The sequence below is a fragment of the Clupea harengus genome, chromosome 12, assembly GCF_900700415.2.
Source record: "Clupea harengus chromosome 12, Ch_v2.0.2, whole genome shotgun sequence".
Classification (NCBI taxonomy): Eukaryota; Metazoa; Chordata; class Actinopteri; order Clupeiformes; family Clupeidae; genus Clupea; species Clupea harengus.
This window is the reverse complement of record NC_045163.1, coordinates 14,167,862-14,192,101: the sequence shown is the minus strand read 5'-3', so window position 1 is coordinate 14,192,101 and position 24,240 is coordinate 14,167,862. Positions and strand designations below refer to the sequence as shown.

At 45.9% G+C, this 24,240-nt stretch overlaps 1 protein-coding gene across 3 annotated transcripts in view; it reads right to left on the bottom strand.

Moving 5' to 3' along the window:
* Positions 1-19,045, bottom strand: part of LOC105889908 (mediator complex subunit 13L) — a 93,341-nt gene extending 74,296 nt beyond the window's left edge. For 2 of the 3 annotated variants that reach the window (XM_012815845.2, XM_031578306.1), the window contains exons 1-2: positions 17,358-18,907; positions 3,116-3,353 (exon numbers count right to left, since the gene is read on the bottom strand). In XM_012815845.2, the coding sequence (XP_012671299.2) occupies positions 3,116-3,353; positions 17,358-17,429 (310 nt within the window). In that variant the 5' untranslated portion in view covers positions 17,430-18,907. The other variant, XM_031578305.2, reaches the window with a different exon arrangement.
* Positions 19,046-24,240: the final 5,195 nt, after the last annotated feature.

The following is a 24,240-nucleotide window of genomic DNA, read 5'->3' as shown; positions in this document are numbered from 1 at the left end:
ACCTTTGGCTTCCTTCTGCCAGAGAGAGGCAGCTGCACACAGAGGCCGAGTGGGAAAGAGAGAGAGAGAAAGATAGAGAGAGACAAAGGGAGAAAGAGAGAGAGAGAGATAAGAAAAGATAGGGAGAGAGATAGAAAGAGGGACAGGGAAAAGGAAATGAGAGAAAAAGAGGGACAGGGAAAGGGAGATGAGAAAAAGAGAGTGAGGAAGGAGGAAAGAGGGAGAGAGACATTAATGAGGAAAGAGAAAGATGGTGGAGAAAGGGACCTGGGTTCGAGTCCGGCTCGCGATCCCACTCCCAATCTCTCTCTCCCACTCATTTCCTGTCTCACTTCACTGACTCACTGTCTGACTAGGCAAAAAGCCCCCCCTCAAAAAAAAAACAGGTGGTATAGAAGAAGCCACAGAGAATGGGATGGAGAGATGAAGGGGGCAGAGAGGGTGGGAAAGAGAGAGAGGGGTCAGAGAGGGAGGTGTGATGTGAAAGAAAAAAAAACTAGCGGGAGGATTCACGCGGGGGTTGAGCAGGGGGCTCCCCCAGTCAGAGACCTCTGCTCCTCCTGTTCACAGCAGCCAAAGAAGAATGGATGAAAGCCTGCCTTGTCACTCTCTTAACACACACACACACACACACACACACCAGTGCAACCACTTCCACCAATCATCACTAAAAACAACAACCTTTTCTTTCCCTAAGGCACACGCAAAACATGCTCGTGTTCCTCTGATCCCATACACAGCTTTGCAGAGGTCTTTCCCTTGTGAAGCTTCAGGCATCAGTGTTAAAAGATCATCTCCTGCTCTAGCCAGCGATTGTTTATCGTTTCATTTATTTATTTATTTAGTGTTTTATTTCTTTTCTGCAAATGACAATCAATGATTCCAGCAGAGGCAGGGAAGTGCTGCCATAACCCAGAGAGATTACAGGACTAACCTTAGCCCCTGTTTTCAATTCATGGAAGGCATCAGAGAGATGCTGTTACTTTATGTAATCCCTAAGCAGGACAGTGTCTGAGCCTATGGGCAAGTGTACTGGACAGAGTGTACCTCCAACTATTTAATTCTTTCTCTTTTTCTTTCTTTCTACCCTTTCACTTTCTATCTCTTTTGTTTGTCATTCTTTCTCTCACATGTCGATGCATGCATCTTCAGTCCTTCATGGTTTCACCACTACAAGTGTGTATGCCTCTCTCTTCCTCATGTTCTCTCTCTCTCTCTCTCTCTCTCTCTCTCTCATAATGAGTGACATGTCTCAGGCTGATATTGCACCTCGCACCGTTCCAAAATAAGCAGACCTTTGGCGATCCTGTGATCATGTGTTCCATCTTAGGCAGGGGACTGTGAGGTACTCCCACACAGCACACATGGGCTAGCTGCTAAATACATGCATGCACAAACACCCGCACACACACACACACACACACACACACACACACACACACACACACACACACACACACACACACACACACACACACACACACACACACACACACACACACACACACACACACACACACACACACACTTCTTTAAGCTCCACGGATCATGCCCACATGCCTTATTTACAGTACACACTAAGTGCTAAAAAATGCAGAGGGGCTGTTTATGTATTAACAGAAATGAAATCCATATGCAATGCTGCAAAATACAGCATGAGCGATGCGGTTTAAACACAGCCTAAGATGCTCTATTCTGTGCTCTGGATCTGTGTCTCCTCAATGTTTTTCTATGGGACTTCATTTAGTGGCTGTGAGAGGGGACTTTGTTAGATCCTGTTAGATCCGCCATGCCGACACCACAGCCTGAAATCAATGGGCCTGAGCCTGTGTGAGGTGATGTCTTTTTCAGTCGCCCTCATCCCTCCCAACATCTCTTCCTCTTCTCCCAGGTGCCTCTCATCTGCCACTGCACACACCATCCCTAACACCCTATCCTCCCCTCTCTCTCCCTCTCTCTTCCTCTCTCTCTTTCTCTCTTCCTCTTGCCCCAGCTTGGTCAATAAGCTAGATATCTGTGTGTGTGTGTGTGTGTGTGTGTGTGTGTGTGTGTGTGTGTGTGTGTGTGTGTGTGTGTGTAACCAGATAATGCAAATGGCACTATAAATAGAGCAGATAGTGCTGACAGAGGCACTCTCTCAGGTGAGATATCTCTGGGTAATGCAATCACACACACACACACACACACACACACACACACACACACACACTAAACACACACGCACACACACTAAAAGACCATTGCCAAGCAAAATCAACGTGAACAGTTTTCCTTGCTCCACCGCGAGACACACGTTTTATGGCCCGCAAGCTCAAAAGCCGCTGTGTACTTTAGCACCGCTCTGTGTTTCAAGCCATTGTCGCCTAACGCACAGTAGAGCAATTACAGCAATTATTGCAGACTACACCGCCCGCTTTGATATGCAGTTGTACTTCATGTGTAGATAAGAGACTCATTGAGCCCTATGAGTCTCTAGAATGCAGTGCAGGAATCAGTACGTGAAATATGCTCTATTTACAAAAAAAAGGAGGTGACGGCAAACACTATATTTTCTACTTTCCTGGGAAACCACAACTGGAACAACAAATGAGCTAAAATGACCTCCATTATATCTTAATCAAATGAGCTCATGAAAGCGTCACATGTTAAACGTAGGTGCGTTGAGTAGAATCGACGGGCATGGGAGAGCGGCCACTGGCTCACTCACAATGTCATCCCCAGCTCAAAGGTAGTTCCAAAATAAGCCAACACAGGGGAGCGATGTCCTAGTAGCATCCAGTCACTTTCACCTCAATCCCCACATCACCATGCAACTTTTTGGGGGGTAACAACAGAAATGTGGAAAAAGAGAGGAAGACAGACAGAGAAGAGAGAGAGAGAGAGGCAGAGAAAGAGAGAGAAGGGGGGGAAGAGGGACAGAGAGAGAGAGAAAGATAGAGGGAAAGGGAGATAGAGAGAGAAGGACAATAAAAGAGAGCAGGAAGCAGACAGATAGAAAGAGAGAGAGGGAGAGAGAGAGAGCTAGAGAGGAGGACAAAGCAAACAGAGAGAGGACAGACAGAAAGGTAGAGAGAAAGAGAAATAAAGAGAAAGACGAACGAAAAACAGGACTCACCTTCCAGCTCGTGGTGGATGACATCGGTCAGGTTGGGTTCCTCGCCCCACCAGAAGATCCAGAGCTCCTTGGCGTCGGGCTTGACCTTGCGCCGCCACACGCACAGCAGGTTGGCCTGTACGCAGCGCGTGTAGCTGCGCAGCACCGGGTCGTCCGGTGCCGGGGCCGAGATCACCGGCCCATATTCGCCTCCACTGCGGAAGTGGTAGCACCGCCATTTGATGCCAGTCAGTTCCGCCTAGGAGAGGGACCACAAAGAGAGAGGCCACAGAGAGAGAGAGAGAGAGAGGTGTGATGGTCACTGATTTGTGATAATTATGAACTGATGGATATGTTCTCATTTACAGGAGGAGAAGTTTTCAAGTTTAAGAAGTTTTTTCTATATGTTTCTGTGTCTGAGAGAGAGAGAGAGAGAGAGAGAGAGAGAGAGAGAGAGAGATGGGGTGTGTGATTTTCATCATAAAAGCTGTGAAAGATGTGTGATACAAGCTTTCAGCACCAACTAAACCTTTGTGTCTGTGTGTATGGTTTTGAGTGTGTGTGTGTGTGTGTGTGTGTGTGTGTGTGTGTGTGTGTGTGTGCTAGACACAAGCAGAAAAGTTCAAGATCACAATAGCAGAACTCCATTGCTTTGCATTGTTTTCGCACCTCACATAGTCCCTGGATTAAGTTCTCAAATGCTGTCCACACTGCAGTGTATCCTGGAGCAGGGCATCCTCTCAAATAACACCAAAACACCAAAACAACCGACAAAAAACACCGTTCACAACGCTCCCTTCTCCAGTCCAGTGTCATTTTAAAGAGCACCCCCAAAACAAGTCGGTGTGATTGGAACGATGAGCCTCTGAATGCAATTATCTTATTACGACAAAGTCATTATGAAGCCTTTCAATCAGACAGACTGTTGTGAAAAGCTGTTATCTTATCCGTATCTCGCATGCTCACACTCTCTTGCACATATTTTATGCCCCACTGATGGTGCTTCATTATTGTCGTTTACAGATGCAGATAGGACAGATCTCCGAGACGCATCACACAGTCATTAAGATCTGGCTGATAGTAGTTTAGATTATCCATTAAAAGCAATGGCAGTGTGTACTCATCTACCTTGGCTGTTTATCAATTTTTTTATCCTGCTTATTTAGAAATGCTTTATTCTCATTTCCTAATTCTGTTAATCATCTAGAGGCGCGCGGGGGGGGGAGCAAGATTATTGTCACCAAAAACACAAAATCAGATGCACAAACAATACAAACATTACAAATAGGCTCTCGAAATGAAAAATGAAAGAGACAGGGAAGGCGAGGGAAGGGAGCAAAGGAGGAGAGAGAGAGAGGGAGGGACGGCGTCAGAGAAAGAGACGGTCAGGGTCAATCACTGGAGCATAGCCACTGTCTGACATCTTCTCAATTTCATTTGATTGAGCGAAACACGTTTTTGCTTGCGATCGGAGGACGCCAGGCGGAGGAGTGAATGATTCGGGCCACGGCCTTGACAAGCAGGGCGTTTGCTCGAGCTATCGATGGGCCATAAAAAGTGCAGTGTGTGTGTGTATGTGTGTGTGGGGGGTGAGGGCTACCCTCTGAATGGGAACGTATCGCAGCCACAGTTGTTTGGTCAGGATAGAGATAAATATAATGGCGATAATCCCCCCTAGGCCGCCCACAAACTCTTCCAAAGGGCAAATGTTTATTGTTTGCAAATGTGTATTGTTTATTGTTTACAAGAATGGATATCAACCCTTTTTGTCATATCTTTAAACCTAGTTGCTCCTCTCAAGCTGTCTGTTACTGGGAAAAGCCTAAACTCTGCATAAAATGATCTCTTTAATTTAAAATCACTTTTCATTTCTCCCAAATGCAACGATGAGAGGAAGTTGAGAGGAAAATTGAAACCAGTATTCGGGTGTGTGTTTCTCCCCCCCCCCCCCCCCCCCCCCCCCCCCACACACACACACACACACACACACAGGGCTTCCCAGTCTGCACACACACACACACACACACACACACACACACACACACACACACAGGGCTTCCCAGTCTGCACACCACTAGGAGAGCCTAACTTGATACACGGTGCCTTGGAAGACTGCCATGCTGGCCAGCTAGAAACAATGCTACTGCCGCTGCTGCTAGGCCTTAGCTCACTACCTGGCTTAACACACACACACACACACACACACACACTCCTGGAAAGAGGGCACCTTGCTAGAAAAACAGAGTCTGGCACTAGTATGTGTGTGTGTGTGTGTGTGTGTGTGTGTGTGTGTGTGTGTCTAAAAAGAGAAAGAGAGGGAGAGAGAGAGGGAGGGAAGGAGACAAAGAAAGATGAGTTTCTCTGATGAGTGGGCATTACTGAAGGAGCTTCCATATCAGGATGTCAAATGTTTGGCAGCATGTGACCACAGGGGCCAGAGCCGGGGACATAACCCTGTCACAGCTGTTGCCTGTGCGTGTGTGTGTGCGCGTGGTGTGTGTGTCTTGCGTGTGTGTGCGTGTGTGGGAGTGTGCGTGCGTGCGTGTGTGTGTGTGTTTGTGTGTAAGTGTGCATGTGCATGCATATGTGCATGTGTGTGTTGCGTGTGTGCGCTCTCCGGCAGAAGTGTTCCTCGTAATAACCAAGACAGGCCTCCCTAATGACAGAGGGAGTGTAATCAGAGACATAAACACCAGCATGTCCTCTTATGCCCCACCACAAATAGGGGACCACAGGGTCAAGGATGGGTCTCTGTGTGCCAGGAGGAGGAGGGGGTTGGGGGCTGCACAGCAACTCAAGGCATGCCACAGCTAAAGCCGGTGCCACCACCACCAGCCTGGCAACTTGTGAGGAAATGACTGGCGTCCGGCCACGGGGTACAGATGATTCAGTGGCCGGGGGGAGTTCTGGAGAGAGACACGTCCCTCAGAGCCTCTTCAGGATGAAGTGTGACCACCAGTCTACGTCTGTGTCTGAGACATTAACAGCCGTAGAATGCAAGGCTGATCAGAGGTCAGACTCATGTCACCACACGTCTCCACGCCAAAGCAGATACGGCTAAAACAACACACTGTATTCGTACATTCCTGTGGCTCATCTGATCAAGTCAAGGTGTGAACAACGCTAATCAAATGTAAATAAAAAAAAAATTCACATTGGATACAAGTATCTGCTAAACTAATAAACGTACAAATTTTAATGTATATTTAAATGTATGTCACTTCTGCTTTGTAGCCTCCCTTCCTTAAAAACTGCACAAGGTCAGGCTCGTATCCCCTCTTCAGTCACTCTCCCCAGATCGCGCCTCGTCCCAAGGCCTTGTCATGTAACACGTGTTGGCGGTGACAAGTCATCCCTCTCCAAATGAGGACGGCAATGATGTGATAATGAGGTGTGTGCAGGTTGCTGCCCGCAAGCGCCGAGCAGCAGCTGTGACTGTTGCCCATTGAGAGTGCAAGAGAGAGAGAGAGAGAGAGAGAGGGAAAGAGAGAAAAAGAGAGAGAGAAATATAGATAAAGGGTGGGACAGAGGTGGGAGAGAGAGCAAAAGGGAGAGAGAGAAAGAGAGAGAAAGACAGAGAGAGGCTCTCATTCACTTAGTCAAAAGGCCTTGCGGGAACCCCGTGAGTAGCTGGAGGCTAGCGGTTGGCGTCCTCCCTTACAGTCATTAGAGGCAGCTAGGTGAGGCTCAGGCCATGAGAAGCAGAAGGGAAGAGAGGACAAGAACCTCATCGGAGACACTTTGAAATCCAAAAAGTGCACTTGAAAAAAAAAAAGCATTTGAGGTAACAGCCTAACAGCCACAAAAGTGATGACAAAAAAATGCAAGCATGTCTGGCAATGCATCACATTGATTTCCGCGGTTTATCTACTCTCAACAACAACTACAGTCACCACTTAATCTGAAACATAAAAGGTTCTCCAGCGGTCTGGAGTCACAGATTTTTTTCTAGTATGGCAATCAGCCAGTGAAAGGGGTTAGTTTAGGCTATAACCTTCTAAAAGCAGTGTTTGGAAATACAGTTGCACTAGAAGGGAGTAATGTCGATACTGATTGGTTAAAGGTTAATCCAATCACTTCAAATTAAATTCTGGACTACGCCCTTTTTTGAGGTCATGAACTCCAGAGGGAATCCAGTGGGGCATCGCCAGACAGCGATGATGACAGTGAAATTTCCAGGAAGGCCAACACCTGGCTAAGAGAGAACTCTTTTTTTTTGTGTCCAGTAAACACTTGTGGTTTTTGTGGTGCTGTTCCTGACACCTCAGTAAGCAGGTTCTCAAACTCACTTTCAATGTGATCGTACAACAGAACCGTTTCCCACTGGGAGGGACCTTCAAGAAGCTTGTGAAGAAGCCTAGTTCTTACTGGCATCCGTAGATGGCTTTACAAGAAGAGTCCGTACACCACCCAGTTTGTCCCTATAGCGTTTATCAAAGGAAATCTCCACCCCCATGATTACCTATTGATTAAGCATTGAACAAAACCTGAAACCAATTCCAATATTAGGAGAGGGCAGCATCTCAGAGCGCCTTAATTAAATGTAAATGTTGTGTGATGAAACCTCTGTAAGGGCATTAGGTAGATCTGCTCACAGATCGGTGTAACACAAGGGACGCTTGTTATCAAGAATACGGTAGACGGTGTGTGTGTGTGTGTATGTGTGTGTGTGTGTGTGTGTGTGTGTGTGTGTGTGTGTGTGTAAGGCATGAATGGTCCAGCGAGGGCTCCCTTTCATACAGGCATTCAGCTCGTCCAATGCTGCGCACAATAAGAGCCGGGCCGGTGTAATGTGTAATGTGCAGTGTGTAGTTAGGGGGAGAGACTGACGGACGGACTCGGTGTGAAAGCACAATGAGGCTGAGGAGGAGCACCAACAGAGGAGCAGCCGTCTGAATAGATCAAAGCTGTGGAGACACACCGACCGGCATTTACATACACACATAAACACCGGGTCTCTCACACGTACATATGTTCATTTACACACACGCGCGCGCACTCACATACGAATACACACACACACAGATACATACATGCACACACGTACTCACACGTACACACAGGCACATATGCATGGGACCGTTTTCTCATTAAGAACACCTTTCCAACATACTAGGTCTGACCAATGCTGGAGAAATCCCAAGATTCAAGAATGTCTGCCAGACATCAGAAAACACTGGGTGACTCATGTGCACATCTGCAAAGTCCCTTTCCGCATCAACGTCCCTTCTGAGTAACTCCAAATGCTACAAGGTCACACACACACACCTGCTCAGCATGAGCGGTGATGTTTGGAGCTCTTCCTAATCTCACACTGCCACTTACATAGCCATTACCAGGGCTAGTTTTTTCTCTTTGCACGTCACACACACACACCCACACACACAGACACACACACAAACAGACACACACACACAGACACGTTAACACAAATAAACACATGCTCTCACACTTCCCCATTCAAAAGAAAAAACTAAATCAAACTCCTACTTTAATAGTGCTGGGGGAAAAAACAATCTCTTGGAGCTTGTAAAATGTCACGTTGAATTGTTTGTTGGGATACACCACCAAACTGTTTGGTACATTCAGTGCTGAATTTTTCTGATGTCAAATGTACCGCAAGTGTGCTCACTAGCAATTGGGGCACACAGGTTACCTGGGCAAGCAATTAAATGTGCAGTCCAGCACAAACAGGATGAGCAAGTATGGTGATGTCACCATGTGGAATGTCCAATGGAAAACTCCAGTATCCTGTCCTGAGCAAAGTGGAGAACCACAGTGAACCCCCAACCCCAGAAGGGGTGGGGGTTGGGGGGGTCACAACCTCTGCAAGGACTCCCAGTACCACACCACTTTATTAGCCACAGCATCTACATCAGCCACTCACTAAGTGCTGAGGGGCTAGTTAAAGGCAATTAGCATAGCTCTGCTGATATCAAACAGATGTAATGTAAATCCCTCTGCTACATCTTGGCTGGAGCTGGAGTAGCTGTGATGCGAGAGGATTCTAGAGCAAATGGGAATCCTGAAACAAGGATTATGTGAACACTGTAACATCTGCCTATACAGTATGTCTCTTCACATCTGAGAGCTTGATGCTTGCTGCTGGTATTTCATTAACTGTTAATTTTTTTTCCCCCAGATGCAAAATATCAAATTGACTGAGGTGACCCGGTGTCTGAACCGCGAACCCTAGCCACCAAACCTACAACCACTCTGACCACACCGGTGGGTCTGGGGCGTGTGAACAGCCAACGGCAAGGTGCCCCTCCGCGGGGGCAAAGGAGTAGGTGGGCGCCGCCGTACCACACCACACCACACCACACTTCACTTCGCCGACAGCGCCTGAGAGCGTGAGCTTTGATTGACTTCCCGATGATTGGACTGGGCGACTCCAGACAAATTAAAACCAGCTTACAGGCGCTTCTCCCTTCCTCAATTAACCCATTGAAATGAGATTAACCCAAATTATTGCCTGCTACTCTTCTCCCCCCCCCCCTCTTCTATTTTCTTTTTTTCATTTACCCTCTCTGTCTTTCATCATTTGATACATGCTTTTTGCAGTCACTCCAGTAAGGGGGCATGAAGGAGAAGGAGAGAGAGAGACAGAGACAGAGAGAGAGAGAGAGAGAAATTGAGGAAGGAGGGTAAGAGATGAACACAAAAGCTTCAAACAGGTGCGGTGCGTGCACCTCCATCCCCACGCCCACCCCCCCAGGAGCCTGAGGCTCCAAACAGGTGCTTTTATTGGGTCCTCCACTGGCTGCACCTTTACAAGTGCTCTGCCTCACAAAAGCATGGGGCATTGTTTGATGGTGTTCTGTGGCGGAGCTTTGGCCCCGGGAGGCGAGTGAGGCAAGCGACCTAATTAGAGCAGCAAGCATCCCCGGGGCTGAGTGACGGATGGACCTGCCAATCAGGGGGAGGCTCACACACAGACACACACACACACAATGAGAGTCACATTATGCACACACACATATACACAGTCACATGCCAGTGGAGACATATACACACAGTCATCCAAACATAAACATGGACATGGATATAATCTCACAGACACACACACACATACACAGACATACACACTATGGTTAAACTCTCTCCAGTGTCAGTCTCCTGTGACTTCTCACTTGACAGAACAAGGGACAAAGGGAGGGAGGGGGCAGTAGAGGTGAGGGTGTGTGTGTGTGGTGGGGTGTGTGTGTGGTGGGGTGTGTGTGAGGTGAACAGAAGACAAGCCCACACCTGTGACAGAAGCCCTTTCCCGAGCGCGACACAAAGACACGTTTCGCGAGGGCAGCCACGCGGGGTTGCCACTTTAAAAAGCGCAGGAACAACCTCAAACACTGGCCCTGGATTAGGCTGCATTATTGATGAGGAAATAAATAAACCAAGCCCTTCTTTACCAGCTTGTCTCGTGTGCAACTTAATTAACTCTGACAAGAGCAGGCAGGAAGAGAGCAAGAATAAGAAGGAGAAAAATGAAGAAAAACGAAAGATGGGGTTGGGATGAGGGGGGAGACGAGAAAAAGGGGAACTAAAAACAGTTGCTAGGCAACATACAACATCTGTAAGACTTGGGCAACTTATTCAATTTTCAAGCCTCGGTCTCCAGGGTTACGGCAGAAAGATAACATTTTGAACAGTTTAGGGGTGTTTTCTATTGAGTGTGAATTACAAAGGGAAGTAACAGTCTCTCTCTCTCTCTCTCCCTCCTCTCTCTCTTGCTTCCTCCTTCCCTCCCTCTTTTTTTCATTTTCGGCCTCTCTCTCTCTCCACAGTTCCACCTCCCCATGTGTAGTTTCCCCAACACCTGGTTCTCATTTGTGCACTCAATTTGAAAAACATAACCATCTCATGACTAACACATAAGAAACCGCCCACAGAATCAGACTGCAAGATCTGGGCAGTTTTGAAGATTTATCCCACAGAAGCCCCGGTCAGCCCGGCCATGATGGCTTTTTAAGATGTGCTGAAACTTTACCCTCACAAGAAAAAAGCGTTCACCCATAGTCCACGGTCTGCTTATAGAAACAATACAAAGACAGGGAACTCTGAAAGACATCCGTCATGTGAACAAGGGACCAGTTGCTGATAATATCTGGACATGCTTTAACATTTGTTATCTTAGTAGGAATGATTTCCTTTGCCCTCGTGGAGGTATTAGTAAGGTGCACTCTCCTCTTAGGCTGAAGGGGGGGCCAGAAAAGGACATGACCCGGCCGTGCACCTACCACCACCCACCCCCACCTCCCCTTTCCAACTTTCTCCTCTCAGCTGTTGCGAGTCAACATGACTCCTGGGCTTTAGAGCTGCTCTGAGCCATGCAGGGGAGAGGAGGAGCCACAAGCCCAGGACACAGCTGCAGATCAGGGCCAGATCAGGACCAGAGCCGTGCCAGACCTGAGTCAGCTCTGCTGCCCGAGAGTTAGCCGTTAGCCGTTAGCCGCTCTCTGGAGGCCTGTGTGCAGTCCGGCCTGCTGGCTGCTGTCTGTGGTGGGAGAGAGAGGGAGAGCGCTGAGGCGGATCTTCTCCATGCCCGAGAACAGGTCTTGACCTGCAGCTGGCAAAACCCAGTCAGCGCCTGTAATCTACTGTTTGCTTACAGAGCGGGGTGTGTCAGCGAATCAGATATGAGAGAGAGAGAGAGAGAGAATCAACTGAGTTTGCCCTGCCGCCCCTCTCTCTCTCTCTCTCTCTCTCTCTCTCTCTCTCTCTCTCTCTCTCTCTCTCTCTCTCTCTCTCTCTCTCTCTCTCTCTCTCTCTCTCTCTCTCTCTCTCTCTCTCTCTCTCTCTCTCTCTCTCTCTCTCTCTCTCTCTTTCTCTCTTCTTCTCTTTCCCTCTCCTCCTCTCTCTCTCTCCTCCTCTCCACCCCCCTCTCTCTCTCTCTCTCACCCTCCCTCCTTTCCCTGGCCCTCGTCACTCTCTCACTCTCCCCCCTTCGCATGGCAGAATGTGACCTTAATAAAGTCTTCACATTCCCTCAAGCTCTTTCTTGTTTCTACCTCTCTCTCCCTCTTTCTCTCTCATACACACACACACTCACTTTCTCTCCTCCTCCTCCTCCTCCACTTGCTACAGATACACTGAGTTGACTTGTGAGGATCAACATCTGGGCACAGCTTGGCCTGCGGCTCCCAATGCATCGGTTGATTTAGTATGGTAAACAATATTGGCATCAACATGTCTCAGTGACTTCATGGGGAATACCATGATGGCTGTGTGTGTGTGTGTGTGTGTGTGTGTGTGTGTGTGTGTGTGTGTGTGTGTGTGTGTGTGTGTGTGTGTGTGTGTGTGCATGCATTTGTGAGTACGCGCATAAGGCAACCGTAATTCTCCTTCCCATTTGGTTAAATCGAACCGTTCCAGATCATTCCAATGAACTAACCAGGCAAACTCAAACAATATGTTGCCGTCGCTGGTTTCCATGAGCTATGATCACAGAGGAGTAAACTCCAAAGAGGTTCTGCGTGTGAGGCAGAGCAAGTTTGTCGGAAGTCGCGTTTGACATCATTTTTGTAATAGAGCAGATTTGCTCTCGTCCTCTCTAGATGGGCTTTTGTGGCTTGCAATGCCACTGTGCCGTGCAGTCTTTTTATCTTCACACACAAATTCTGCTACCACCTGTTATTTTAGCCTCTCTGGGTGGTTTCAGTCAGTTGCACAATGGATATTCCCCCTTTTGTGAGTGTACAAGGTTCATCAAAACAATTCCACATCCTTGCAATATTCGCAGTCTTTGGGTAGTGATTGCTTCGAATTAAAATGAGGTTCTGCCTCTGACTCTCAAAATAAACACAGCCTATTACACACAGAAGATGTTGTTTTTTTCCTAAGCAGCAACACAGAGCAGAATGCTACATTACCTAGAGAAAAATGCTACAGAAACAATGAGAGTTGTAGCGCGCGAAAACAAACACACAGACACACACTGCATCGGCTCATAGACAAGGGGGTGGGCACACACTTTTGAGCAGCGCAGGACTGCATTTGATTGGCCGAATAAAACTAGTAACCTGAGACAGGCAGACAACTCTGCGGCTCAGTGGGTATCACCTTTCCTTATCTCCCCTGGTAGCCGCCAACCTGCCTGTTTCAGCCACTTTTCCCCTTGGCCTCCACCTCTACCTCCACCTCCACCCCACTCCTCCACCTCGCTCCTCCTCCGCCCCCCTCTGTTACCCTGTGCGCGAGAGAGCCCTCGCGGACTAAGAATAGCACACAGCTGGCAATGCGGGGTCTTACATATTTCACACTCGGTCCGCCGTCGCTCCCAAAAACCCGCCCTGGCGATCTCTCCCTTCTCTCTTTCCGTCGCTCTCTGGCCAAAGGCGGGGGTCGCTGTCCAGCCACAGCTCACCTTAACCAAACATCCATCGCATGCATCCCACTGCACTCCCACACACAAACTGTACTCACACTGCACCTACACACGCACCATCTCTACACACACTGCACCAACACACACAAACTCTACATATACACACACACACAAACTCTACGCACACTGCACCATCTCTACACACACTGCAACTACACACACTGCAACTACACACACAAAGTCTACGCACACTGTACCTACACACACAAACTGTACACACGCTGCACCTACACACACACACCATACGCAACCGGGCGAACCATTTTAAAAGGGGAGAGTATTTATTTTTCCCAAGATTCATTGTGTGGAGGGCCCCTCTGACAACAGTCCCTCCCCCCCCCTTCCCTTTACCTCAATCATACCTCGACAAGGCTCATTAATAGATCGATTTGCAGTGAGGTAATCTATGAGGGAGAAGGAGGAGAGGAGCCGGAGGAAGCCCTCTCCAGATGCTAAGGATGCTCTCTCTGAAGGATGCAGAGGAGGCAGGGGAACAGGGGGAGCGTGGGGTGGGGGGTGTGGGACAGGGGAAGCGGACCACCGTCTGGCTCTGGATACGTTCCATCATCTGAGACTTTGTGTGCCACCCGTACCCAGCGCCACCACCACCACGGCAGCGGCAGAAGGAGCAGGAGAAGGAGGAGCAGCCGTGATGGGGTGACTGGCTGGGACTCCCAGGAGCCTGTGCCCGTGGGGAACGCATTTTGGACAGGGAGCAGGGTGGAGAGGCTGGCACACCGGTCTGTTGGCACAAATATACACACACACACACACACACACACAGACAGAGAAAGAGGGAGAGAGAGAGAGAGAGAGAGAGAGAGAGGGAATGTACTGGCCAAGGGACAGATTGAGTGTTGGCCCAGGCTCAACAGGCATGTATACACTCCTGAGTCAGAGGTACATCTGAGTGTGAGTGTGAGAGTGTGAGTGTGTGAGCGTGAGTGTGTGTGTGTTGGGGGGAGGGCACCAAGCCATTGTCACACATCCCAATGCAGGCCACTTGCACCTTCATGAGCAGAGCAGGCCACTAACCTACATAGAGCGAGTCACGTTCAATCATGCTCTCAATCCCATCAGTCTTCCTCTCTTACATCCCACCCCCTACCCCTCCCCCTCTCTCTGTATGTGTCTCCATCTTATAAAGCAAAGTCATCATTATACTTTGCACTCTCTATTGGCATACAGTTTGGTTAATGAGCACCTCTCAGCTGATCACATTATACTTCCACTTGACGACACTTAATTAGCAGCATTTCAGTTGGAGCAGACTTGTCTGGGGGGAAAGGAGAAAGCTCCTTTAATTAAAACAAGACAAACTCAACATGTGTTTGTTGGAACACGTGCCTGTGCCTCTTTCGAACTGTTTGTGTGTGTATGTGTGTGTGAGCTCTCTTTCTCTCTCACACACCCACACACACACACACACACACACACACACACACACACACACACACACACACACAGGCTGTGTTTTGACCCACGGTTCATATATTTCAACTGTGGCTACAACATAAGTCAGTGAGACCTGCCCAAACTACAGAGGAATGGCCCGCTCCTCTTGCCAATGGGCCGCAGCTTGTACTCAGGAAATGCACATCACACATAATACTTTCCTAAAACGAAAACAGATTCCCCCCTCCTCCTCCTCCTCCTCCTGCTGCTGCTGCCTCTGTCCCTCTCTCTCTCCCCTCTCTTTCTCTACTCACTCTCTCACTTCTGCCTTTTTTTTTCCACAGAAGACAAAAAAAACACACATAGACTTCACCAGGACATTCTTTGAGCTTAAGACTTTACTAACTAAACTATTTATAACTTTCTTCTTCTCTTTTCCCTACCAATTCCCTCACTCGCCAGGCTTTTGCCATGCATGTCCCTTAGTGCTGGTCTGTAGCGGAGTGAAATAAAGCCTGTAGAAGTATACCCAAAAGTGCCATATGTTTTAGATTTTTATTGGCATGGCGGAAGAGAACTCAACAAATTGATCCTAAAATGCTCTACAGTGGGGTGGGTTTTTGTTCAGTGGAACATTGTCCAACAGGCTACAGACGTGTGTGTGTGAGAAAGAGAGAGAGAGAGAGAAAGAGAGGACTGGAGTGGGCAGGCGCCGTAACTGTCGCACAGACGACTGGCTTTAACGGCCAGAGAGATGCGTAGCATAAAAAGGTATTACTCTTTTTATTTCCCTTTGCTCATTCTGAACAGCTTTTTTATCTATCACCTGTGCACCCCCCACCCCCCTTTAAGTGAGCAATCTCACTACCTACTGCTCTCTGCTTGACACGCTGGCCTGCTGATTCAAATTTCATCTTCAAAGGCGATCTTGAGTGCAAGAGTTGCACTGATAACTTTGCCTGTTCACAGTTGCACATTGTTTCTCATACCCAAGCATGGTGGGAGTAGGTACACAAAGTGGCTCTGTACTAGCACCACTTACATTTTGACTCCAACTATTTGCATGACGAGGCATGTTAGATATTAATGTTATGAATTCAGTTAATTGTATATGAGAGCAACTCAAACAGGCCTGTAACTCTTATCACTGCAGGCATGGTATACTAGTTTTATTGTTCCCTAGTTTTATATATCTAAACGATATTACAAAATGATTTAGTGCCTTTACGTCTGCCCTCAAATCCTTATTCGGTCCTTATTCAATCATGTAATCTAAAATATAATCAAATGTAAATATGAGTGCACAACACAACAACAGAAAATACCTGCAACATTACAATCAAAGGAGGGCGTGTTCATGTGTAATAATAAAAAAAACTTCTCTTGTTCTGATACATCCCTTGTTTTCCAGGCACCTCTGCCTAACTGCCATTTTTCCATTAAATGACATCCTTCAATCAATCTCCTGTCTGCAAAGTCCACAAAAGCACCACCATAACAACAACAAAAACTTGGGGACATAATTTTGTAGATGGGCCGGATTCAATGTCCTGATAAAAAATTGCAATTTGGAGAAATAACTCGCCTAAATCCAGTGTCTGCCTGATAATCTTGAAGAGCTACTGCTGATCTTTCAATAATGACTTTCAAAGTGGCAATTGTGCTCCGAGACAACTGAAGACACGGGGGCTGGAAGCATTGCTCGTGAATCCTCCCACAAAATCGCTCCATCTCCCTTCTGCTTTTGACTGGATGTTGAATAAATTGGTTTTCGGGTATCTCTCATTTAAGTTAACGCCAGGTACAGCAGCCCCTTGCACGCCTTTCAGGCGACTGGATATGTTACATTGCGCCTCATTAAATGGTAGCCTACTAGCACATTTTTCTTGGGGGAGATAATATATCAATATTATTACATAACCCATGAATAAAAATCAAGAAATATCTTCCGTTTCAACAAACTTGCTGCATGCATGGATGCATTGCTGTGCAATTGGTTTAAGTGACCTTCATGTCTGTGAAATGTGCATGTGGATTTTAAGGATATAGGTTATTACCAAGGCTCAGCCCATTGCCTGTCACTCTTTGTTGCCACGCTGCCTGAATACGTTGTATAATTTAACGATAAACACGCACCCTCCACCCCCCAATGAGAAAAAGAAACAGCACTGAACGATCTTAGCATAGTGTGTGAGACAACACGTTGTTTGGTTTATAATGAGAGAAGGTACTCGTGTCACCCAAGTGAGGTGCCTGCTAGATGATGCTCTAGGAATCTGATTGATGTATTCCACACTGTAGTCTCCTCACCTCTTGTTAATGATTGGCAAATAACAGCACCAGAAATTGTTTCACCTTTGTACCCAACACACAGTAGGGCTACTATTAGGCTTCCCTGCATGTGTCCCTATTTAGGCTACAACTGGTGTTTCACATCGTATTAACATGTATTTAGATTTGTAAGCATAATATGTTTCACTGTACCAGGGAGAAAATGTTGGAATGGCAGTCTTCAAGGCTTGCCCCGTTAGCCACCCAATTCGCTGTTGTAGTCATAATCGTCCGCCGATGGGGTCGTCAGTGCAGGGCATGTCGAAATCCGTGATCGGTATCAGAACCGAGCAGGGGGTGGCAAATCGGTTCCCTCACGAGTAAGCCACGCCACCGCTACAGCACAGAGAGCTGGCCGCCAGATCAACGGTTTACCCTGTTCAGTAAAATTGTAGATAAAAATGTATCTGGAGGGGTGTGATGAGGGTAAAAGAAACCAAATATCGGCTAACCCCTCCTATCTATTCCAAGAACAGACTAATAGTTTGTTTTGTAAATCCAAGTATGTTCGCAGATTAGAGAAATCACACAATCCAGGTCAGGCGGTCCAAACCTAATCATTTTCAGATGTAAAATATGTATCCGTGTTTTTAATCCCGGAGGGTAGAAATTGCGATCCGTGTCCATTCCAGTCTTCCTGCCGATAGTTTAACGATTAAATAACGGCATAATCCATAAGAAGTTGACCTATTCAGATTTTTCCCAGTGATAAAATCCATGAAAATGAACAAATATAAATGTTTACAGAATCCAGTAACTTCTTTCAAATGATCCAGTCGTGGTTGTCACGTTTATTTCGCTCTGCCGTGAACAATAAACAGAGCATGCAAGTGTCTGCGACAAAATTTCTCAATAACTGGTAACGAAGAATGCAAAAAAAATCTATTCCATCAGACCAACAAGCTTGTGCACCAGTTGTGATAGTTTTCGAGAATTGCAGGAGCTATTTATAGAATTGTTTTCTTACCGCCGCCGTGCACAGTGTAACGCTGCTTGCCTACTACACAACAGGCAACAGAGAACAGGAATGTTTAATCCTTCTTTCACTTTGCAAATAACACCAGTCTGCAGACAAGCAACGATGAAAATACCTGTCTCTCACGTTCAGCCACCCGCAGTTGTTACAAACACAAACGTCGTCTCGAGAACAAATGTTTCAATCTTTAGATAAAAATGTTCTCATTTCTCCAACAAACCAAAAAGTATTGTCGGTCCACCATCAGGAAAACGGCAGTACAGCGCACCAAGGTTTAAAAAAATCCTTCCTTCCTTTCTGTTTTATATCATTACGAAACGTCCTCCCCCAGATATAAGGCTGCAGCTGAAAGATTTCTTTTGCTTGTTACAAGTAACAATAGCAGCAGTAATGTGTATCACAAAGACGATGACAGCCCAGAAATGGAGGCAATCCTCTGGCGTTATGATTAACAAATAAATGCAGCCATCTGACCAAAGCGGACGAAATTGGTTATCTCCTTCAAATCAGCAAGAAATCAAGCTGAGGTTTGTTTAAATAATTGTACAAACGTCCAGAATACACCAGCCGGCAATCTTTCCAATCCATCGGGTTAAGAAGCAGTGACTCCCTTTTCAGGCATTGTTTATATCTCAGTGTCTTTACTGTAACATTCGTAAGTGAGCGTATGTGTGTATGTATGAATATGTGTGACTCCCACTTTGTGTGTGTATGTGTGTGTGTAACTGCTTACGCTAACAGCCGCTAGCAGCCTCGCTCACAATCCGACAGCCCACCACGCATAGCGATGTAATGGCGGCCGGCAGTGTACGAGGGAGACTCGCTTTCCCATTTGGCAAAGTAGAGCACTCACGTGATCAAAGCAAAGGATTACAGCAGCGGTTTAGCATCTTTGATACACGCCTTGTTGCGACGCTAGAGGCGCCCGTTCCAAGTTTACATCCTGACTGCCAGTCATGGATGATCAGACAATTTCTTTACTAAAACACTGCTTAAGACATTTTCCTGTCATCAGAAAAAATATTCCTGTTATGATCTATCATAAAGAAAAAGACCCTCTGTAGTCAGCTGTAGAATTATACTTATTACAGAAGCCACATTTATATGATTGTAACCCCTTTATCACTGTATCTTATTTCACACAGTGAATAATTACAAATATGTTTGCCTTAATAAATGGACAAGTTAGAGAGAGGAGAGCTGTGTCCAGTTGCTTTCATCAGGGGTCAAAGGCCTCAGAGATTTGCTGATGATGTGGCCATCCCCCAGCACTGAACCACAAAACACTAAAACCCAGAGAAGTGAATTCCGCCATGCCTGTGAATTCCCTAATCTGCTACACCAATATATGAAATATACATTACATTTGTCATTATGTTAACTCAAACATCACTGGACACAAATCATGCTACTTAAATATCAACAAGTAGATTATTACATGCAATCAAAAGTTCGGATATTGTTTGTGTGGGTGTGAGAAAGAGAGGAGGGCGATGTGTGTGTTTGGAGTGAGAGAGATGGAGTGAGAGTAAGAAAGACTGACAGAAAAAAAAGAGAAAAAAGTAAAGAGAATATGAGGACATCAATTAATGCTCATACAAATGTGACGACACACAGGGTGCTATATTTCTGACGACAGTCAAAATCAGGCCTGATAGGTGCTCCAGTGCCTCAGTCGGATGTCATTTGGAACTGTGCCTTTCCTTACAGGGTTCAAAAGAATCACAGGAAAGAGATAAAGAGATATGAATCAGAAAGTGGGAGCTTAGCCTAGCAGTTATTGATCCTGCCAGCTCAAGGAATATAGCCGAATTCATTTGTAGTCTCCCCCCCCCCCCCCCCCACTCTCTCTCTCTCTCTCTGTCTCTCTCTCTCTCTCTCTCATTCTTTCTCTATTTTCTTGTTCAATATCTCCTCCAGGCTTCTAAAGCACTCTCCAAAGTATCTCCACACCTTTGTAGTGCGAAGTCTCTGAGCTCATACAGTGGAGTGCTCTTCACTTTAATAAATCTTTTGAATATAATACTCCCAAACTTAGCTGTGTACAGTATGCAGAGGATGCAGAGGAGGACGTCACACTTTAATGTGAGCGGCGTGTCTAGACCTGGTATTGAGGCTTTGTAAGGTGGTGCTTTCTCTCTGTGTGACTATATTCCTTTTGATCTGGTGGCATTCCTGAATTTTTAAAGAGTTGTAGGACACTGATGGTTAAATTCTTCCTGGAACTTTTTTCTTGGAGATCAAAGCATTTCTGGACTACTTGACAGAAGTATATTGAAATAAACCTCTGTGGAATTCAATATGGTTCAAGTTTTCTTTTTTATTTACACAAAAGACATGTTTTCAGTATATTAATTTCCTCTGAATGCTAATGCAGATTACATGTTTAATATTTTGTGCTTGTATCATTGGTTATTATTTAGACAGACTATCACTCACGTCAACACATTTCCTTATTCAGTAAGAGTAGACATCCCCTTTTTTCCAGTGTAACACGTCCTTTCTCAGCTGCTGGCATGAGGTCATGTAATCAAGTTTCCAGAGAGAAAAACACATTATCACAGCTTCTCTTATGAGAACAGGTTAATACTGCAACAAAATTGACTAAAAAACCCCAGAAAATTCCCCACAATCACATCCCATCTCTCTTTTTCTCTCTCTCTCTCCGATCACTCCAAACAAGGGGCTGTCTGGGGGAAGAATAGATGGTATGCATTATAATGAACAGGGGCTGACACTGGCCCATCCATCATTCTGCCCAGGAAAATTATAGTGGTCCAGCCAGCGAGAGAGCCACTCAAAGCCACTTCCCAAGGCACTAGGGCTGGCTAAAGGTCCTGAGCCTTTTCGTAAGCTGTCGTAGCCCCGGTAGCAGCCTCATCAGCCTCCTGCCTCCATCCACACTGTCCCAACGACTCTACAAAGACATAGGGGGATCAATAGTTTTATACGTCTGAAATAAAAACGTCTTTGTGTTTAATACTTTATTGTTAGTGTTTTTTCCCCCTTTCCTCAACACTTTCTTGTTAATTTCCAGTTACTCATAAAACCGCTGTCTGACTTCTCTCTGATGAATGACGAGTGTCTTTGTCCCCCTGTTGTTTATGGCTTGGGCGGCTAATTAATGCCATGCATGTCTGTGTTTTTGAAAGGAATGTGCAATCCTTGCCAAGGTCCTCTCAAACTGCATCTAGTCTGCTCTGCCCAATATAATTCCCCTTGATTTGGCATTATTTCTGGCATATGGTGGTTATTTAATTTTATGTACTTTCCACATTCCTTCTTCGGTGCTCCCAATCTTTGTCTCTGAGCTCAGAGGAGAAAAAAGTGTTTTAATTATACTGAGTGAAATTACTCACTTAACGCTTTAGATACATTTGTTTTTGGCCCTGCTTCTGTTGTGCGGATTACGGTTTACCACTTATCCCCATCCGTTTGGCTTGTGCCAGCAATCATATCTCAGAAGGCTTTCCCCCCTTTCATACAGACCCCAGACAGCGCTGTCGGCATTTGCCTGCGTGATTTGTTTGGAAATCCTTTGTTAATTTAACAGCACATTCATTTTTGAGCCACTGTAGTATACAACACCCCCCATTATATCAGTTCTGATTCCTAAATTCCTCTGGTACTCACAGTTCTTGTCAGACTCTGATAGTGTTTTGGTTTGCACGCTGTAACCTTTCAGACAGCACTACTTGTTTTGTATTGAATAAATGGTCAACACCATCTTGTTATATTCACCGATTCTCACAAGGCCACTGCAGCTGCACAGGCTGCGGAAAGGCACCGGATTATTGACTTAACCTCCCCATCTTTCTGAGTTTTTTTAGCATTCATCCATTATTGATTTAGTGCTATTTACTGCCCTGTTATCTGACCACTTTGGAATTTGTGTGCTTCTGCCCCTTTTCTATCACGGTTGAAATTTAGATGTGCTTGACACCTGATCTTTCCTGTGTGCTCAGAACGTTGCCGTTTCTGTTTACACTTGCCCCTGTATTTACACACGAGTCTCACATTCATACAGACCTGAGTCAAACTGACACTGCCATTGTCTGGGATCCTTTGGAGCGGGTGAAAGGATTTGATTCTTCTGATTTGAATTTCCTTAGAAGATGTCATAAGACTCTAACAAGGTCCAAACCAGTCTCCTTTGCTCAGCCCCTAAAACCCACACTTAATTTCCCCATGAGGAAAACTGGTCTTAGCCTTAAGCTGACCTCAATAAATTAAGCCTGTTTAGATAAAACACTTTAGTTATTGCCTCCAGAGTGACCCCTCGTCCACCCCTGACCAAGCGACAATACATCGCGATCCATGGTGTTATTGAATGATATACAGTATTCGTGTTCTTCTAACCGTCCTGTACACGTAATGTTAAAACTCAATACTGCCCGCAGTCAGAACATCAGTCACAGAACTCTAATCTGTCCCCATTTGAACAGCAGTGAGTAGCTGTGACAGAGGGGAGGGGGAGGCCAACTGTGTCTTTAAGGAGAAATTAACATGGTGAAAGAGAGAGAAAGACTGGCACACTGAATAGGGATGTCTTCACAATTGCACAGGAGCACCAGATCAAAGAGGACAAATCCCCTGAATGTTTCAGAAATGACTGATCAGTCTCAATGAATAATTTCTTATTTCCAGCAATAGGGTCTCTTTTTTTCTTAACAATTTTATTAATAGCAGCACAAAATAATATTGGTATTAATGGTTTTATTATCACCAGAGTTGTCTTTTATCTGACAGTCATATCTATATGCATTATTTTCCACTCTGAGGAGCTGTCTTGAATTATTCTGACAAAATCATTCTAAGGCGCTTTTGGAATTGTGACAAAGAGCAAGCGGATGTCTGAAGCTTCAACTGTCTTCACTTGCCACATTTCAGCAGAGAAGATTAGGGTGTGTGTGTGTGTGTGTGTGTGTGTGTATGAACACACATGGGGTGAAGGAGAACCCTCTTGCCCACTTGTGGCCTTCAATACAAGGCACAAATCAAAGAGGTCTGTGGCCATCGAAGTGACAGATGAACAATGTTCCCATTCTCCCAGCCCCTCTGAACACCCCCATCCATCACCGGCGGAGAGATTAATTCAATTCATCAGTTCTTTGTCTCCTTAGGGCTCCTAATGTGACCTGATATTGCTCAGGGGTGCCTCATAATAAATGTTTGTGGATTTGATCTGGGACCGCCTTTCTCACAACCGAATTAAAACATTACTCTTAGCCGGGCACTGCTACACGTTCCCGCTGTGGCCGCGGTTGCTGCTGCTGTTGCTTCTTCGCCCTCCCGAACCTGCCAATAGCAGCAGAATTTCAATTATTATAATGAGCGCGAAAAGGGGCAGCCGGAGGCAAAAAAAAAAGTGGAGGAAACGGAACAAGGGAATACAGGGGGTCTGGAGAGCAAGATGGGCGCTTGGGGAGGGTGAGAGATTGCTGTTGATGGTTGTGGCGGCAAAGTGAACTCATCTCATTTCTCCAGCCTTCAGTAGCATTCAGTAAGATGTTGACAATGTGTTTACAGTTGTCTATTGCCACTAGGCTGATAGATAAGTTATACTATCAATTATACTGGCGCCGACTGAGATCCAGTAATTTGGTAAATAATAAATCTGACAGTAAACATTAAGACTGAGGTTCTAGTATGCCTGGGACGTTATGCCAGACATCAAAGGGCCCGTGTGCATGGATGTGTGTAGCTTATTTTAAAGTTTATCAATCTCGCCGTGTTAATTTTAATGCATAGGCTATGCCAATATGGTGTATATGCTCCATCCATGAATGCTCCATCTTGTTTAAAAAAAAGAAAAATTTTTTTAAAAAAATCACAATAACATATTTACGATTTCTCTGTTTGGGCCGTCTTTAAAATGCCTGTTTGAATCACCTTAATGAAAATACATTAGCTTTTAACAATAAATGCACATGCGACTGAAAATGATCAAAGAACACGAGCCGGCATCCATTTAACAACTGCTTTCTCTCTCCATCCACTTCATTTTTATGCGCCCCTCCCCTGCCGTGTCCTTCTGTTGAGACATTTTTTTCCACCGTG